The following is a 20,289-nucleotide window of genomic DNA, read 5'->3' as shown; positions in this document are numbered from 1 at the left end:
TAAATTCAGGTTGAAGTCGTCTTATGCCAAGTTCAATGAACATTAAATGAATAAGAGTTTTGGGAAAATCAAGTGGCTGCTGAATTGTAGAACCTCAAATATTTAATGCGATATGAGAACACAATGCATGTGCTATTTATTATCATCATGTCATGTTAAATAAACTCTGACGACAGAACTTATTGTTTATAAAACCTTCATATTTAATAATATTACAGTACTGTTCACACCAATTCATTGCTTTTATTGTTTTGATAAAACAAGTAAAATACGGATACTTCGTCCATTTCATCATATTAAAAATGAAACAAACACATACCAACAAGATTACAAAATTACCAGCTAAATGAAATATACAGAGTCTTTATCACAATGGGACTAGTTGGCCTGTATGATTCAGTTTTATTATCTATTTATTCATCATCATCATTATTTTCATGTTTTTCCAACGCTTTGTCCAGTCAGGGTCACGTTGGGTATAGTTTCCCCTAGAAACACTGGGCGCAATGCATTACCAAACCCGGGGTGGGACGCCAATCCATCACAAGGCTTCGGCCACCCCACCATCCCCAGACATAGCCAATCATGTCTTTATGTAGGCACATGACCAGCTGATAGTACCACTGGGGATTCGAACCCTGTGCCCCAAAGGTCATTAATTAGGGCTAGTGTGATTTAGCACTGCGCCACCCGAGCACCCGTGCTAATTAATTAATTATGAGGTTAACTATTCCCTCAAAACTAATAATACATTAGTCTAAGCCTAAAGTCTTCTAGCCAACATCATGCTTCTGAGGTCCCTGAGAGAAGTGCAGAGATTCATGATTTATGTCAATCTAATGCTGTTATACATGAGAGTAAAAACAGTGTGTCCATTTGTCCATTTTGCATATATACATGCAAATGTAACTCAGGACGTCCGTGTCCTTATTAAAAACGTCCTGTAGCCAGTAGAAGCTCAGTTGTATTATTAATTGTCAGAATCACTTGTTTTTGTCTTATTTGTCAAATGTACAAAAGAAACGTGTAGAAAGGTTTTGTGTTTGTTTATATTTTGTACTGCATCTGAATTTAAGAAGGTGCCTTATGTTTACGAAGAAATGCTGTTCTGTACACAGAATTTGTCCAATGTATCACTTTTAAAGTAAATATTTTAGTATGCAAACCTGGTATTCTTTTCTTGACTTAAGATTTGATTCATGTAGTGGATGAAATACTGGACTGGATTAGAACTGGTTGCCTATTTCAGCCTTTGTAATGTCTGACAGTATGTGAAGAGTAGGGCTGGGTGGTATTTTTTAAGATTCTGACGGTTTCACAGTATATCACGGTATCTTTTATTTATTTATTTATTTTTGGATGACTGGGACTTTTTATATGTCTGTGGCTGATTTTAATGTCATACGTACATAGAATATAAAACATTTTCATTTCACCATGTATATAATGAAGGTTTTGAGTACTATAAGGTTTGCTTGGCCCCACAAAATGACACAATATATGATGGAATCTTTACGCGTGAAAGAGGTGCAATATATACAATGTTTATTGTTTATTTAATATTTAAGTAGTGTACAATTACCCTTAGCTCTCCCTTTAACAAATTAAACGACATTAGCAAACTCCACTGTACAACTTGACCTCGGGTCTGTTGTAGATAAGTGGACTTCCAGTTTGCTTATAACGTTGGTCTAGCAACTGACCTAAAGTATTTTCGCCCTGTAAGACATACCTGGAATCCAGTGTTTAAATTATTGCTCTGAAAGCTTCTTTCTCAACTGTTTATAGAGGAATATTATACGGTTTTCTGCCAACTGAAGCCTACAGCTGTTGTATTAACTATGCTACGGTAAGGTGGTATTTGAAAAATCCATACGGTATGAGATATCAAAGATGGTATACCAAATGTACTGTCATACCACCCAGGTCTAGTAAAGAGGTTATTGTCGCTGCTTTTATTTTTCACCAGTCAATGTGATATGATGCAGTGACTAATTTCACTTCTAAAGTTTCTGCACCCTTCTTATTTATTTATGTCCGTTTCCTGAGTTCTCTAGAAGCGGTGGTGTCTTGTGAGAGGTCATTTACTAACCATATTCTGACCAGTTAAAAGCAATGACCACTGGCAACAGCAGAATGCAAAAGCAAGCCAGAAGCATTTTATAAGTCACAATGTAATTTCATGGCATATTTATATAGGTGCTACAATGCCTATTAATATTGCCTTATGTCTATTATCAGATATTATGGACCACATACTGTACATCAGTTACGGCCTTACCAATGACTTATGAGCTATTTAGATTTTGGTGTACTTTATTTTGAAAGAGCATTCACTGAAGGTCGAATCAAGGTGGTTGTGTATTGTTTATTTTACTATACCCAAAACTAGCACAAAACACCATGTGGGCTACACCACTATGTGCTCTTACCAGGTAGCCCTTGCATTTCATTTAAAAGGTGTTGGTATAATTAGTAATATTATTATAATTAACATCATCTATATTCACTCACTAATTTGCTGGCGAGTGTTTCAGCTTGTTTTAGTTGCTGCTTTTATTGGCCCCTCGTTTGTAACAATACAAAATGAAAATGGACACTTCATGTTTATGCAGTTCTTAAAGTGGCCACAGAGGGTACATTTACATTTAATCATGTAACAGACGCTTGGGTCTTAAGGAACCAGTGCTTAGAGCCCTTGCTCAAGGGCCTAACAGTGAAAGTTTGTCAAGAGGGCTTCTATCTAGATGAGTAGTGCCCTAACCACCATACCACACAAATGTACAACTCCTCTGTGGTAGATGGGCAGCTTTGGTACAGTACAGTAATTGGTTTGATGTGGCATGATCATCAGTCAGGTGGTGCTCATTATCCATGTCCTGTTTAGATGTTCTCATCCACTGTGTTGGACAGAAAATGTTATATTCAGATTTTATGTTATGCCAGTGTTTATTTTACCAGCACCAGTGAGACTCCTTGCCATCTGAAGTTTCAGTTGACACGCTCAGCTCAGAAGTCACTGGTCTTCATATCCCTGCCTGAAGAAGACAACAGAAAGATCTTCACATTTTAGCTGAACCAAAAAAGGCCTTTCAGTTTATATCATGGTTTTGGAAGATAACAGTTTTTAGCTGGCTTAGTGTTTTGATTTCTTATAGCTGTCCAGCTCTAAATTAATGCAGAAAAGTACACTGAGATCTTAGAGCAACATATGCTGCCTTCAAGACGTCATCTTTTCCAGGGACGTCCAGCATGTTTCAACTAAACCATGCAAAACCACATGCTGCACACTTTACAAATGCATGGCTGCGGAAGAAGAGGGTACGGGTACTGGACTGGCCTGTGCAGTTCTGACCTGTCCCCAGTAGAGAATGTGTGCAGAATTTGAAGCGAAAAATGCGACAACGACGACCCCGTACTGTTGTTGTATCTTAAGACGTGTTTGCAGGAAGACTGGGACAAAATAAAAGCTGAAACACTAAATCACTTGGTATCCTCGGTGCCAAAACGTCTTTAAGTGTGGTGAAAAGGAATGGCAACATTTACAGTTAAGTTAAGTTGTAAATGCTTTACTGTCCCAACTTTTTTGGAATGTGTTGCAGGCCTGAAATGCAGTAATGGATGTTTATTAATAAATGAAATTAAGTTGAGCAGATAAAACATGAAATATCTCTGGTTTATTCTGTCTGCAATCAAATAAAAATCAAAGTAAATGTAAGAAACTCTGTGTTTTTTTTCCATGCTGTCCCAACTTTTTCTGATTTGGGGTTGTAGAATTTGTTCAGAATTTAAAAAAAATGCAACAACGACAACCCTGTACTATTGCACACCTTAAGATGTGTTTGCAGGAAGGATGGGACAAAACACTTAAGACACTTCATCACTTGCTATTCTTGGTGCCAAAACATCTTTTAAGTGTTGCAACACGGAATGGCAACATTACAAAGTGCTAAATGTTTTACTGTCCCAACTTTTTTGGAATGTGTTGCAGGCCTGAAATGCAAAAATTAATGTATATTAACAAATAAAATGAAGCTGACCAAACCATGGAATACATGAAATATCTCAGGTTCATACTGTCTGCAGTCAAATAAGAGTCAAAGTAAATGTACAACCCCAAATCAAAAAAAGTTGGGACTTACATTTACATTCCTCCTAGCTCCTTACATTTACTTTGACTTTTATTAGATTGCAGACAGTTTGAACCCAGAATGTTTTGTCTGCTCAACTTAATTTTATTTATTAATAAACATCCATTCCTGTATTTCAGGCCTGCAACACATTCCAAAAAAAAGTTGGGACGGGGGCAATTTTCTGATTTGGGGTTTTTATTTATTTCTTCAATGAATTTGGCTTACCTGGTTCAGTGTGTCTTCTCTTCCGAATGCTGCTTATCTCTTGCCCCTTCTTTCTCTTCCTATCTTTCTTCCTAATAATAGTCCACAGCTGATCTAAGTTCAAACTCTCTGAGGAGCCGGCCAGCTCCTCTGAATAGCTAAACAGATTCTGGAAGGTTCTCAAATGCTCCTCCAGATCCTGTCGGAGGATTGCAACCTCTTCCTGTAGCTCCAGGAAAGAGCCACCAGAGGGTGCAGTGTGATTGAAGTGTTGATGTTCGAGACGGCTCAGTCGCTCAGCCAGTTCCTCTACTTCCTTTCCCAGGCTCCAGAAGTCACTGACTGAATAGTCCTCATCATCATCATCCTTTTGAGAAGGAATAAATAAAGTGTCCTGGTGATCCTCACCATTGTTTCCATGGTCGTTTGTAAAGCTCCAGTCTAAAAATGCCAGTGGGTCGTCATTGTTAATTTGTTCTTTCTGTCGACTGTTCTTTTTTAAAAAGGCCAGATGGCTGTCATGACGATCAACCTTTTGTTGCATCAGGTGTATTCTCTGTAGCAGTTCAGGAATAGCAAGCTCTTTCTGCTGGTTGTCTGTCCAGCTTGAGAACTCCATGACCTCTTTTCCCAGAAGTACCTCGAGAACCTCTGAGTGGCGAATGGCATCGTTTAATAAGGAGGTGAATGATGCAGAAAGCTGTCTGATTTCACCCGTCTTGGCCACATCTTGCTCTTTCAGCCCAATAATTTCTTGTTGGCTGTCCAGAAGAGTGGTCTTCAGCTGGGATACCTGGTCATAAAGGGTTCTTCTTTTTGCTTGCTCAAACGCCAGAGATTCCCTTACACTCAACAAGCCCTGATGGAGATCCCCAACTTCTGTTGTCCAGTGGCTCTGGATTCTCTTTGCTTCAGCATCCTCCAGGGCATACTGGTTCTCTTTTGCCAACTCTGTAACATTACCTACTTCAAGTTCCAGCTGAACCAACGAATCTCTGATTTCCTTACAGCTACAAATCTCTCCTGCTGTAATAGGTTCATGTTTCTGGAGGTGCTGGTAAATGTTGTCTACATCAAGTTCAATTTCTTTGAATTGTCTTTCTTGGTTGCTCAGGCTAGATGATAATTCAATGACACTTTTCTGTGCAGTCACTCTAGCAGCTTCTATTTCTAGTAAAATTTCAGCAAATTGGACCTCTGAGCTCTGACTGAGCTCCTCTAGTGTCAGGCTGAGGTTCTTTACGTCATGGTCCAGGCTCTGGACAACACTGGTTAAATGTCTGGTGTTTTCAGACAACGTACTAAGTTCCATGGTGTGGTTTAGCACTTTTATATCCAGACTATTGATGTCCTTCCACAAACTGGTCACTGGAGGTGAATGGCTTTGATCAAATTTAGCTGATAAACCATGTTCTTCCTGCTGAGTCGCCTCCAGCCTTTCATGATTAAATTTTATTTCCTCTATTGATTCACTTAGAAGCTGCAGACTCACCTAAATGGCAAACCAAACAACACATGTAGATTTCAGTTAACTGTTATATTCTTGTCTGTTTTATGTCAAGATTAGACCTAGAAGTGTAGGACATTTTCACATAATCAGGTTTTAGTCTGAACAAATCAAACCCTGTTGCATTATGTTTTGGTGTGGGAACTCTAGAGCAATTTGATGACAATCAAAATATGTTTAACCTTGGTTCAACAGATTTAACCCTGATTCAAACCTAATGCTAGAGGTTAGCCAAATGGCTATGAATTCTCAGTTTTTAGTCAGCTTTTTTAATTACGCCTAAGCAAAAAGTTGTTTTTTCCCTTGATTTCTTTAAGCACTTGTAATAAGTTTGTTTAAATATTACAGTGGAACCTCGACTTAACAGACTAAAGGGAGTGCACTGGTCTGTAAAATGCGATTGTCCGAAACAGCAAGGTTTTTTTCCAGGGGGTGCGAAAATAATAATGGGGAGAAATTTCATTTACCTTGTGTGGTGGAAGAGATTGTCATGGTAGTATAATGGGGATCTATTATTCTGAGTCTGAAGCACTGCTGGTGGTTACTGGAGCAGTGCTAGTGCCTAACTAAGCACTAGAACTTAAAAAAATTAAGCATAAAACACTGAGAAAAAGGCGAGAACCAAGCGATCCTCCAGACAAAATAAAGCCTATCACTCATGTAAACAGAGACGTGCACCGGCTAGTGGACAGTTACTGAACTACTGGTCTTGGAGAAAGTCACAGGAATTTTAAACAATCGTACCGGACATTTGGTTTTTTAGATTGTTAAATCCGAAATCCATTGAATGGAGGTCAGTTTAATCGAGGTTCCACTGTACTGTATGAAGGCTTGTATAAAAGAGATGAATAACAGAGTGAAAAAATGGAACGTCAGCTCAGTATGAAGTAGACAACTCTTGACCACAGGAAAGACCACTAACTTTACCACTGATGGAGAGGATGTCAAAGTGGGGTGGCCAGCTTTGCCTACTTGGATCAATTATTAACAGCAAAGGATATGGAGCACAGAGCGACACTTTGCAGAACAAGAATAAAGGAACTGAATCCTCAGATGTAAAGATTAGTTTCTTCAAACAAAGATCAGAATTGTCCAGGCTGTGGTCTTCTTTGTGGTTTTTCATAAATGTAAAAGCTGGACCAAAAAAGATGGACAAAATGTTCATGTCCCTAAACTTGGGTGCTGGCAAAGACTTTTGAGAGTATCTTGGATGGCAAAGAAGACAAACAAATGGATCCTTTTACCAAATCAAACCTAACCCCTCGCTCAAAGCCCATATAACCAAAATGAATCTCTTATTTTGGACACATGAGAAGAACCAATTCATTAAAGATAAGAAAGGTAAAAGAGGAAAAGGACAGCCAGTAAATGCCAGAAAATGGGTTGATTCAGTTAAAGAAACAGCAAACAAGCCATTAAGAAGCCTGTAGATTCAGGCAGAAGACGTTTTCGAGAAACACTACCCATACAGTACCATACAGTACACATCTATATACAGTAGTATAGGAGTAAAACATGCTAGCACACCAAAGCTGACATCTCGAGCTCACACGTTTTCATTTCAGCTCTGCTACTGGCAGGCCAGGCACCCATACAGACAATGATTGTCTCATCGGAAGAGTACGATTGCCGGAGAGGATTTCACATAACTGCTGCAATTACAACCTCTGCTGGCTGTTTGATGTCTTTATTAAAAAGTGTAATTATTCAACAGTTTAACTTCAACACAGAGACACTGCTGAAAGCTGGCTGTGTAACTTACTGTGTAATTTAATGTTTTTTTAATTACTCATTCTTAAATACAGTAGTTCTTAAGGTTTAGAGATGCTCAATTCATCTGGGTAAACTGAAGTACATATTGACAAGTATTTGTAAAATGAACTTAAATGTTTATGTTAGTAGTGCGTTACCTGAATTTCATCATGACTCTGATTAAAATGATGGTCAAGTTCTTCCTTTAAACTGGTCAACTCATGCTGATGAAGTTTTTGTTGCAGCTGGGCTGTTTCTTCTATTTGTTTTTGTTGTGAGTCCAGCTGTGCCCATATTTGTTCTATCTGTACAAAGCTGTCCTCTAGTTCTTTCTCAGCTTTTTCAGAAGGGACCTCTCTGGATTTAAACATGTTTTCCTGTTCAAGTCTTAGCTCCTGCAGATCTGTAGAAAGTTCTTCAACCTTTGTGGAGATGTGCTTCAGAGTCTGATTAAAAACATCCAGAACCGGCTGAAGTTTAATCATCATTGCTTCAAGTATTTGATGGCCTGTCAGGGGGCCGGTGGAATCTGAGAAAGGTGGAGAAGCAGATGAATGCAGAACTTCAGCAGTATCTGAAATGAATCCATCATGTAAGGTGGTCATTATCCTCATACATACTATTTTGCATACTGTTGAAATAAAGAATGATTACCAACAATTGAGGTCATGGCAGTTTTTACCCTCACTGACCCAATGACTATGTCCTAGTATTTTTACCCCATTATTCATTTACGATGGCTAGGTTTCCATAATCAGACAAATGCTTATGAGAGCTATATGTTTCCTCTATGCCAGCAGCAAAATATACCTGAAGGGGAAACTAACTGTGTGTATAAGCCAGCAGAACATCTCTCCCACTGTGAAATCAGTGCCAAATACTGTATGTTCTCATATGTGCTTAGACTCCTTTTGCATTATCAGAATTTTAACTCTTGATCTTATTGCAATAAAGTGAACTTAAGTGTTGCACATTGTAGAAAAAAGCACAACTCTCTGGTAATAACAAAGCAATAACACTCATAGTGTCACTAAATTGAATACATGTCGCTATTCGAGAGCTTTTGCCAGAGCTACAGCCAGAGCAATGCCAAGTCTTCACAATTATTACCCTACTGTGCATGTTTAAGGTTTTAAAATTAGTCATCACTTTTAAATTACAAATTCTAGGTAGTTTGTGTGTATAGCTACAGACAGACTACATTCTGTAACTGTAAACCCTTGAGGTGTACCCCAGTGTTGGGTTTACCTAATAAAATGCTTTCTTCAGTCACTATATACTGGATAGTATATTTAACATTTATCTAGAGAGTCTTCTTATAGATCCAGGTCTTACCAGAGCTTTTTGGAACATGGTCACTGGAAGATTGGTGAACAGGATTCTCATCATCCTGGTTTGAATCCTCAGGCAGGTCAGTACCTGATGTTCTAACTATATAGGAGTGAGGATGTAAATGTAAATTTAAAGAGCACACAAGATACAAGCTTTGGTTTCAGTACTCCAAACAATACACTTTTTGACAGCTTAGATATTTTTAAGGAGCCTTATAAGCATCAATGCAGAATACAGTAAAATTTCAGACTAAACATGTGACTATAAAAATGCTGCTGTTGTGCAGTTTTTCAGCACCAGTAATAGCAGGTAAGATGAAGTCTATGGGTCTGATGGTAACATTGCTGGCATGCAGTTTTGTTTCTTTAGGCTATTTGTTTTATTCTCTATACATACATATACAACCCCAAATCAGAAAAAGTGTGGACGGTATGGAAAATGCAAATAAAATAAAAATGCAGTGTTCCTTACATTTACTTTGACTTTTATTTGATTGCAGACAGTTTGAACCCAAGATATTTCATGTTTTATCTGCTCAACTTCATTTCATTTATTAATAAACCTTCATTCCTGCATTTTAGGCACACATTCCAAAAAAAGTTGGGACGGGGGCAATTTTGGGCGAAAAAAATAAATAATGATGTGATTCCAAACAGGTGATGTCAACAGGTGATTGTAATCATGGTTTGGTACAAAAGCAGCATCCAGGAAAGGCTGAGTCTTTCATGAGCAAAGATGATCAGAGGATCTCCAGTTTGCAGGCATGTGCACAGATAGACCCCTAGTGGTGCTCAAGCACCTGCCCTTTTGCCCTGGATGAGAAAAGTACCCTTTCTGCTGGAGGCCAATTGTTTTCTACATTCATCAATATTTAAAAATAAAAATTACCCTCTCTGTCATCAATTCCCCCCAAAAGTGTTTTGATATCTGACGGCATTTATTTGAGTTCTTGTGAGAATTCTGCCCCGATCATGCAGTGCTGAGCGCCAGGCCAAACCGCTGCTACACACTTCTCCTCTGACCCACAGCATCAGACAGACAGGTAATGACAGTGTTTCATACAAAGAGCATCCATGCATAACGCATAGCCTACACGTTTTGTACTCATGAGTCATGAAATACGTGATTTCATAGCCTTGTCCAGCTGTTTACTGACGTTCGTCATTTTTAATGAAGGGGGAGGGGGACAAACTGCAGCAGACAGACAGACAGAGAATTTAAAGACAGTTTTACTGTTTTACAAATTAGACAAGTTCACTATTTTTGTTTCATTTAAAATCTTACTTATTTTGATGTGAAAGCCTGAAGAAGAAAAAAAGCATGAGCACAAACATTTTGCAGGAGAATGTAAAATAGCTCTCACAGTAAAGTGTTGAAAATAGATACAAACATATAATATTTTATAATTACAGCATCCTGGCCAAAACGCTGTGTAGGAAAAGTCACCTTTAGTCAAGGAGTTATTTTAATGCAAGCATTTATACTTCAACCGTTGAGGTTTACAAATGAGGTATAATTTTGCTAGGTAATTAACATTACAAACTAATATATGTAGAAGGTAAATATAATGCTCTATGATATAAAACAGCATACAAAAAATGATGAATAAATAGGAAATGTTATTTAGCTGTCTATTTGATTTTATTGGCATAATAATAGGCCCATTGTTAACATTAACTACCCAAAGTGGGTTTCTGATTTAAGATCAAAGATAGGTCTTAAGTTGAGCTACATGACAGTCTGGTGAGGTAAATTGATACTAGTAATGGTATATTATTAGTGTAATGCTTCAACTCTGTCAGAAAACAGTAAAATGATGTATACTGTGTTCTCCTCTTTATGGAGATTCAGTAAGTCACTTTTGATTTTTATGCACAACATTGATTTATCTCATTTACAAATTTTGCAGCATAATGCTAAGAAAAGAAAGGTTACAAAAGCAGAAAGAAAAGGAACAGCAAGCAGCTTTCTTTTATCCTGGATTAGGCCATCTACCAGTAAAGCAAATGAGGGAGATGTATCAGTATCAGTTGTTTGGTTATTAAAAAGCGTGCACAATATGGCCTTGTTTTTCATTTATTTATGCAATTTGATAATTTGAGTTATTTGATTAGATGTGTATTGATTGTGTTAACAAAAATAAGTATATAAGTTAAATATCCTACTGTGTTTTTTTTTTTATTTTATTAATAATTTTGGCGATGGGTGCCCTTTTTTTTTGGCTTGAGCACCTGCCCCCAAAAATGTCTGTGCACATGCCTGCAATGCCTGAAAATGATAGAATGTTTAAAAACAACGAACCTCAAAGAAAGATTGGAGGGATTTGCATATTTCTCCCTACAGTGCATAATATCATTAAACGATTCAAGGAAACAGGAGGAATTTCAGTACGTAAAGGCCAAGGGCACAAGCTTAAGCTGAACCCCTGTGATCTTCGATCCCTCAGATGGCACTGCATCAAGAACCGTCACCCAACAATAGCTGATATAATCACATGGGTGAGGGATTACTTTGTCAAACATTACAATACAGAGTTACATGCACAAATGCCATTTAAAACTTTACTATTGCTTGGTATCCTCGGTGCCAAATGTGTGGTGAAAAGAAATGGCAACATTACAAAGTGGTAAATGCTTTTTTTGGAATGTGTTGCAGGCCTAAAATGCAGGAATTGATGTTTATTAATAAATGAAATGAAGTTGACCAGACAAAACATGAAATATCTCAGGTTCATCCTGTCTGCAATAAAATAAAAGTCAAAGTCAATGCAAGAACACTGTTTTTTATTATTTGCATTTTCCAAACTGTCCCAACTTTTTCTGATTTGGGGTTGTAGTTATATATACAATACAACTATATCATTTAAATTATGTAAACAGAAACCCATCTTTGAGTTAATCAGGGTTTTTTTTTACATTCATTTGGTAGAATCCCTTACCTAAGGTATTTTTGTGTGGTTGGTGGAAGGTAACAAAAGATAATTGGGGTATAAAAAATAGAGGGTTGATTAACAACTGATCAGCTACTACATCAACTGTCAGCTACTGCCTGGGGACTGTTGGACCACTTGTAAGCTTCCAGCTGAGCTTGTAAACGTAAATATTCTTTACAACTGTTGTTTTAGTTGCTTTATATCCTTCCTGTCACATATTTACTCACATTTTTTTTCTCCCAAGAGCAGCTAACCCACACTTTTCTGTCAGAGGACACTCACAGACCCTCACAGACCCAAAAACTTGATGGCTATTTCCTGTTTTTCAGGCCCAAATATTTATTAGTAGACACACCAGGACTGAAATGTGAGTAAAAGGTTTTACTGGGGGTAAAAGGTTAAAGGTGATCATTCTTGCTTATGCTGAATTTGGAATACTTGCCTGAGTCATCAACAAGTGAAACATCTGTGTAGGTTTCTGCTGTTTGCTCTTGACTTAACAAGCTTTCTCCTTCAGTAGGGTTTACTGTGGAAGTTGGGAAATGTGGTCAAATACTTCAAAAGGCTAAATATCAACGAGTATAACCATGTTATATGTTAAACAAACATACACCGATTATCCATAACATTAAAACCACCTCCTTGTTTCTACACACAGTGTTCATTTTATCAGCTCCACTTACCATATAGAAGCACTTTGTAGTTCTACAATTACTGACTCTAGTCCATCTGTTTCTCTACATATCTTTTTAGCCTGCTTTCACCCTGTTCTTCAATGGTCAGGACCACCACAGAGCAGGTATTATTTGTGTGGTGGATCATTCTCAGCACTTCAGTGACACTGACATGGTGGTGGTGTGTTAGTGTGTGTTGTGCTGGTATGAGTGGATCAGACACAGCAGCGCTGCTGACGTTTTTAAATACCGTGTCCACTCACTGTCCACTCTATTAGACACTCCTACCTAGTTGGTCCACCTTGTAGATGTAAAGTTAGAGACGATCGCTCATCTATTGCTGCTGTTTGAGTTGGTCATCTTCTAGACCTTCATCAGTGGTCACAGAACGCTGCCCATGGCGGGCTGTTGGCTGGATATTTTTGGTTGGTGGACTATTCTCAGTCCAGCAGTGACAGTGAGGTGTTTAAAAACTCCATCAGCGCTGCTCATACCACTCATACCAGCACAACACACACTAACACACCACCACCATGTCAGTTTCACTGCAGTGCTGAGAATGATCCAATACCCAAATAATACCTACTCTGTGGTGGTCGTGGGAGAGTCCTGACCATTAAAGAACAGCATGAAAGGGGGCTAACAAAGCATGTAGAGAAACAGATGGACTACAGTTAGTAATTGTAGAGCTACAAAGTGCTTCTATATGGTAAGTGGAGCTGATAAAATGGACAGTGAGTGTAGAAACAAGGAGGTGGTTTTAATGTTATGGCTGATCAGTGAAAGTAGGTGTTTGTCACTAAAGACAATGACTACACTTCTGTAAAAAGGCCTTGCAAATGTCTTACCTTTCTCCTGACAGTTGTGACCTTTATGACCTGGGCAGCACTTCCAGTGTAGTGCAGTTAAAACTTGCTGCCTCTGTCTGTACACAGGTTGAGAGGAGAGTTGATACATATCAATGTATACAGATGCAGCTAAGTGAATTTGTTTATGCATGGAAAATGCTCACTACTGATTAAAATCGCTGATTAATGTAACTCACTTGAATATTTGGCAGTCTGAGTCACCGCTGGGGCAAAGATTAATTGACTTCACTGTGGATGTCTCTGTGGCATCAAGCTCGGCTGTGTTTACCACTCGACGGTGAACAAATGCACACCAGTTTCTGAATGAAGATAAAACAAATGAAGAATAAAGAGCATAACAAAAATCCTGTAGGTAAGAAAGAGACTTGTAATGACTTCGTAGTGGCTCTTTGCTTTTAAGTTCTATGACAGATATTGGCACTACTTTACAAATGAAAATGAGGGTTCTTTGAGACTGGAGCTTCACAGTGGAACTGCAAGTAACATTAGTGCTGCTCAGCTACAAAGATCTGGGTTTAATCATTAACTTCTGTTATAGGAAACACTTCACGGATCTCTTCTAGGTACTCCAGCCTCCACTGACCTTCAAAGGACAGCCTCCAGGTAACTTGAATAGGTATTTAAAATTTCCCCAGGTGTGAGTTGGTGAGTGTATAATCCTCTGAAGTGGAGTGTCACCTTGTTTAACCCTTCTATTATTTAATTATTAAATAATTACATCCATAATGTTACAGGTCAGATTGACACACAGTTTAAATAAACTCAAAACCATGCAAAGCATCAAGTGTATGGCTAGTCTTTTACACTTTTCATCAAACAATCCCCTCACGTTTTCATTACCCCCCCCCCCCCCCCCTTTCCTCTTCTTGTCATCACCTGTGCCCACTGGATTTATTGTTTGCTGCTGGAGATTGAGGTAGCCATGTTCGCCTTTGGATCTTGGGAGTGATGAGCTCCTCCAGAAAAATCAGACATCGGTGCAATTTTCCTTCATTCCATTGATGGTTGAATTCAGTCCAAATTATACAAGCACTGTAAGCTGATACATCTACACTGTTGTAGAGAATCATAAAAGGCCAACGTGGGGTCATGTGCTGGCAGCTATATGCCGCTGTGACTTTGTCCAGGTTGTCAACTCCTCCATGTCTTGTTTTGCACTCAGAGCTGCATCTTTGTGCATTTCCTCATTACAAGAACAATCTTGTTTTTCTTTAGCCGGTATGAAACTACGGTTGCATTTTCAGAAAACCAAGTTGGGATAAATTCCCTGAATCTTTACAAGCTCACTGGGAAGTTCTGCTTGTTTTTATTTTAGGTCTGTGAACCTATTCATGCACATAAAAGCATTCGGGTCAAAATGACCCAAAACATCATCTACAACATCATCTTTGTACACAAATATTATACAGACCTTAGACAACATATCAGTGTGACCAAACTCTGCAGGCAAGAGGATTAATCAGGACCCTAATTAATAAAAAGTCAAAGAAATTCATGGAGATAAAGAGAGGGTAACCAGTGTTTCAGACAACTCAAGAGTAAATATAGGTAAAATTGATCCGTAACATAATAGGAGGGTTAAAGTGAACCTTGTATTCCTGGGGTACGCTCCAGAACCAGTGGAAAAAGAAAATGTCTTAACATTTAAAACACAATCAGATTGTCTTAAGTTTATTAGCAATATTTTGATAACCTTTTCTGTTAATAAATACACACAGACACACATTAAGAAGGAGAAAAAAACATGAACTTACTATTAGTCTATTAATAATATTAATTTCATTGGGTCACTTAGTGTTTGAATCTGTAATAGTTTATCTGATCATCTGACAGCTGGTCACAGCTCAGCTCACACTGCATGTCCAGTCATTTAAAATCACACATTGTCAACTTGGCTTAAGGTTTTGTGATATCCAATTGCAATTAAATGAAATCTGACTATTATTGTACAGTATATCGATTACTGAAAATGTTGAAGTATTACCTAAAAGCTGTATGACCCCCTATACAGCCACCTTTAGACCCCTAAGTTTTAAGTATTTCCTGTTTTTATCTTGGTACAGGTGAAACAATAATAATACAATTATACTAAAAATAAGGTTATAGCATTACTAAAAAAAAGTAATGTAATTGTACATACATGACAGGTGCTGCAGATTCGTCTGATAATTCGTATCACTATTGTTGAACTGTTTTTCTAATCTTCTTTGTCTTGTTCTTTGTGGTGCTGTATCTGACACCTTTTGTTTGTACCTGTATATCCCTCATCAGTGCTCCTTCCTTTAATCTTTACTCCTTTTTGTGCCTTCATCACTCTTCTCTTTATTCTCTTTGATTATCTTTTGCGAGTCATGTCTGGACACATACACTGGTTGGAGCTATTACAGAAGTGGATACAGGTGGAAAACCAACCAGACATAGGAAACTTGCAACTTCCAATCGACAGGAGAGGTTTATTTATTTATTCTACAGTAGAGATTCTTTATCTGTTAACTGAGATTTCTTGTTGTATATGTTCATTTAATTGTATACACATCATTATAATATCTTTTAAAGGCGTATATAAGCTGACCGTTGTGCTGCCTACTTAGGCAACATTTAGAGATGGCAATGTAGCCAGTTTGTATAAATCGTGTGTATGTATGTGTTATAAATTATATATGTCTTTAAAAAGTTTCCACACTTATATATTTTGGTTGGAAACGGTGAGGGCAGGAGGAGTAGTAATTGGTCGTGTCTGAGAGACTGAGAGAGCTTATAGTCCTGATTTAGTGTCACCTTTTTGGACGACTAAAAGAAGCTTTAAGGGAAAGAAGATTTTCATGTGATGATGATGTGAAAGCAGTGGTGCATTATTGGGTACACGTAAAAGTTGGTACAACGCTTAGAAAAATGCATCAAAAGGTGACAATGTGGAAAAGTGGTGTAATTTGTTTTTGAATAATTAATTAATAAATAGAGTTAAAAGAACTCCCAGAACTCAAGGAAGACATGCATTAGGCTCTTTTCTGTACTAGCACCCAAGTGGTGGAATAAACTTCCTCTGACTGTCCGAACATCCGAGTCTCTCAATGTCTTCAAAAGACGATTAAAAACCCACCTCTTTACTAAACACTTAAGCTGAGAACTAACATGTACAGTGGGGAAAATAAGTATTTGATCCCCTGCTGATTTTGTAAGTTTACCCCCTTACAAAGACTTGAATAGTCTATAATTTTTATGGGAGGTTTATTTTAACAGAGAGAGACAGAATATCAACAAAAAAATCCAGAAAAAAAACATTAAATAAAGGTTATAAATTAATTTGTATTTAATTAAGGGAAATAAGTATTTGATCCCCTACCAACCAGCAAGAATTCTGACCCCCACAGACCGGTTATGTGCCCATGAGGCACACAAATTAGTCCTGTCCCTGTATAAAAGACTCCTGTCACAGAATCAGTTTCTTCCATTCAAATCTCTCGACCACCATGGGCAAGACCAAAGAGCTATCAAAGGACGTCAGGGACAAGATTGTAGACCTGCACAAGGCTGGAATGGGCTACAAGACCATCAGCAAGAAGCTTGGTGAGAAAGAGACCACTGTTGGTGCGATAATTCGAAAATAGAAGAAATACAAGATCACAGTTAATCACCCTCACTCTGGAGCTCCATGCAAGATCTCACCTGGTGGGGTAAGAATGATTCTGAGAAAGGTGAGGTCAGTCCAGAATTACACGGGAGGAGCTTGTCAATGATCTCAAGGGAGCTGTTGAACAGTTATTTTATGTCATCTCACATCAATTAATCTAATAAGTCTGATAAACTTACCCTCTCCTTGCAGACTTGAATGAATTCCCTCTCACGACAGCTGATTGGCTTACAGATCTTTCTAACCATGGCTCTGTTGGTCTAGCTGTGCTGTGGTGCCCATGTCTATCAGGTAGAGAAATGTATGCTGTATCCAAGACTCCTGCCATCTCTTCAGTTACACTTTCTACATCTGTCTCCCTGGCCCTCAGGTCACTGAGACAGGGTGAACATAGCAGCATGACTATCAGCAGTGGCACTGCAAGGTCCATTCTGCTGCCCGTGCTTCCTTGACTGCTGGTTCTTTGTATAGCAGACTCGGAAAGTGAAACCTGACAAAGTAATTTGCTCTGCCTCCTAATGTCTGCTCCTCTCTCTGAAAATCTAGGCATTTTCCCCAAAGTCTCTTATTCCCCACCCTTTTTACTCCCACTCCCTCTGTTGTTTTCCCACCATCTCTTCTTCTCTCACCCCTCCTCCCTTGGCAATATTACGCCCCTTCAACAACTGAAGAAAATAGGCTGCCTGCTGGAATTGCTGGGCTTGAGGTGCTGCAGCAATAAACCAGGACTTCAGTATATACTTACACTCCAAAGGCGGTAATAGGCTTACACGACCACACACGTGTAGGCTTTGCACCTTTTCTAATTGGCAGGAAAACAGATGTTGACTTTAAATTGTGAAGAAGTTTTGGACAGAAGAGCATTGCAGTTCATTCTAAAACACAAAAATTAAACTATGTGATTTATTATGGTAAAAGTAATGCGTTCAAATGTTGCCCCAAAGTTCAATAGTCTACAATTCTCAATGTATTTTCCAGCCCCTGGCTCAGCACCACTGAATATTACCCATGACCAAAGCCTGCTTCCACGTCTGTGTCCTCAATTATAAATGAGTACGCTCACACACTGGAGGCCTTGTTTTCAGCGCTGACCCCATTTCGGCCATAGGTCCTCTCGCCAGACATCAGCTGCTCTTTCTCAAGCTGAAGAGACAACATCCCACCTACGAAGCAGCTGTGCAGGGTGCGAGCTGTTTGGACTAGTGACAGATCTAAGACAGAAGGGTCTTATTATATAGCTAAGCTCAAGAAAGTCAGGTCTCTGTTGACTGCAGTGTAACGTGTAGGCCTGGCTCAGTGTCCGTCTGGCTTAACTTATGGCCTGCAGCTCAGCTGTGACAACAAATGCTTGCTGGATGCCCCAGACCCTCAGTTTTCTTAGCTTAACACTGTTTTCACCTCACTTATCAAGAGCTCCCTATGTACCACGCTTAATTTGGAACAGTGGTACCCTTTTCCATCACAAAATAAAGAATTTTGGTCAGCTAAGACATAAATTAACAACAACTATTTTTAAATCAATTTCCAAATGAATTGTATGTTTCTAAATTACTGCTTCTAAATTACTGCTTCTATTCATGCTGTCATTATAGGGTCACAAGTTTGCATCTGTATAATGCTACAGCCATTTGTGGTTGAAAGTCCTAGTAAACAAAATCAGTTCTGCAGTCTGTGTGGGATTGTTAGTCTGTTTCTTCATGTCAAAATATGGATTCGGGTAGGGATACTTGGGTGGGCCAGCAGTCTTTTACATTAGCCCACCACCACCACCACCAAGTCTGACTCTCTGCAATACTCCATGGGCTAATTATCTATGCTGCTATTATACCTGCTATGAGCTACATCAGGTGTGAAATGCCCAAAACTCTGTAGGACAGTGGACATTCAGGACTTGAGTTAAAGAACCCTGATCCAAAAACATTAAATGTATTAACGAAATACACTGTGCTAATAATAATAATGCAAAACTTCCACCTTATTTTTTAAGCAACAAGTTTACATACAGTATAATTGTTTATAAGAATATATTTTTAATGAATAGACTTAACATAGCAAAAGATTATTTCAAAGAGAAAAGTTAAAACAAGTTAAAGTTTGCTGTTTTCTAAACCAGGCTTCTGCACAAGCATTGTTAATGTGCTGGTGAAGTAGGATGTGTTATCAGCAAAAAAAAAAAGCATTAACCCAGCATTACAGATGCATTGCATCATTCCTATCTAAATAAAAACATCAATTCATTCATCATATGTTATATCCCTGGGATGCATTACTTCATTTTATCCATAACATGTCTTAATCAGGACCACATTAAAACAATATAATGCTGGAGGTCTGTATTTAATTTATATCCCACACAATTTCTCCTGGGGAGTGTGATTTCTGTTGGATGTAACTTGAAGCTGTGTCAGAAGTGCTTCAGAGATTCTCCCAAAATGAACTCTAAAACGACCCTGAGCATTTGAGGTTTATTAAAACAGTGAAAGGTCCTTAGCCATTAACCCAACAACGAGGCTGTTACTACAAGCCGTAATGGCCAAAAGTAAAGATGCTCTTTTTAGTATATAAAAGTTTGGACAGTAGGTAAAAATGTGCAGATTTTCATTTGAAAACAGTACAAAGAAAAGAGATTGATGTTTTACTTTATTAAATTTGCAGTCTTATATGCTAGCCCACCACCGCTGAGATCTGAGTTTAAATCTCAGCGGTCCTATCAGTCTGTAAGAAGCCTGCTGTGACACTAACCAGACTAAAAAGGTTGATGAAAATAAAACAAAATTTGCTTTTTTTTACAAATTCAAACAAAGATAAGTTGAAGTTTGCCACTTTGCAATATGTCTGAGGGGACAGTCAGGGATTCTTATCCTTTGGCAGCTTGCAGCCCACACAACTGACTACAAAGGTCTCCAAGTCTCCCTGAGAAGATTAAACAGACCCGATAACTTAGAAATCAATTGCAATAAACTAATAACATTGCTCTATAATAAACACTGTGAGTTTGATTATTAACAGCTAAATAATTCGAATTTGTCTAATGAGATACTTGAAGATACTTGATGTGTTTTGCACCATTTAATGGATGTCTGACTAGAGTTCCAAAGTAAGATCTGACTTAACATTGAGGTTATTTGTTCTTGAATGGCAAAAACATGACAAATGCCATCAGTAATTGGTGCAGGTGAGGATACTGTATTCTAACATAAAGACAAAAATCTATCAAATGTTAAAGCACAGTCACTAGACAGTCTTTTTTCTTGG

At 38.3% G+C, this 20,289-nt stretch overlaps 1 protein-coding gene across 1 annotated transcript; it reads right to left on the bottom strand.

The window, feature by feature from the left end:
• Positions 1–2,790: 2,790 nt before the first annotated feature.
• On the bottom strand, positions 2,791–17,584 carry mmrn2b (multimerin 2b). The gene is made up of 9 exons (XM_063003925.1): positions 17,214–17,584; positions 13,580–13,702; positions 13,383–13,489; positions 12,303–12,386; positions 10,051–10,119; positions 8,932–9,027; positions 7,755–8,170; positions 4,359–5,829; positions 2,791–3,038 (listed from the first exon to the last, which is right to left on the bottom strand). Exons 1-9 carry the CDS (start codon positions 17,582–17,584, stop codon positions 3,010–3,012), a joined length of 2,766 nt encoding a protein of 921 aa, XP_062859995.1. The 3' UTR covers positions 2,791–3,009.
• Between the last annotated feature and the right edge of the window lie 2,705 nt (positions 17,585–20,289).

This window comes from Trichomycterus rosablanca, chromosome 10 (genome assembly GCF_030014385.1).
Source record: "Trichomycterus rosablanca isolate fTriRos1 chromosome 10, fTriRos1.hap1, whole genome shotgun sequence".
Classification (NCBI taxonomy): Eukaryota; Metazoa; Chordata; class Actinopteri; order Siluriformes; family Trichomycteridae; genus Trichomycterus; species Trichomycterus rosablanca.
The sequence above is the reverse complement of the archived record's forward strand: the minus strand, read 5'-3'. Positions and strand labels throughout refer to the sequence as shown.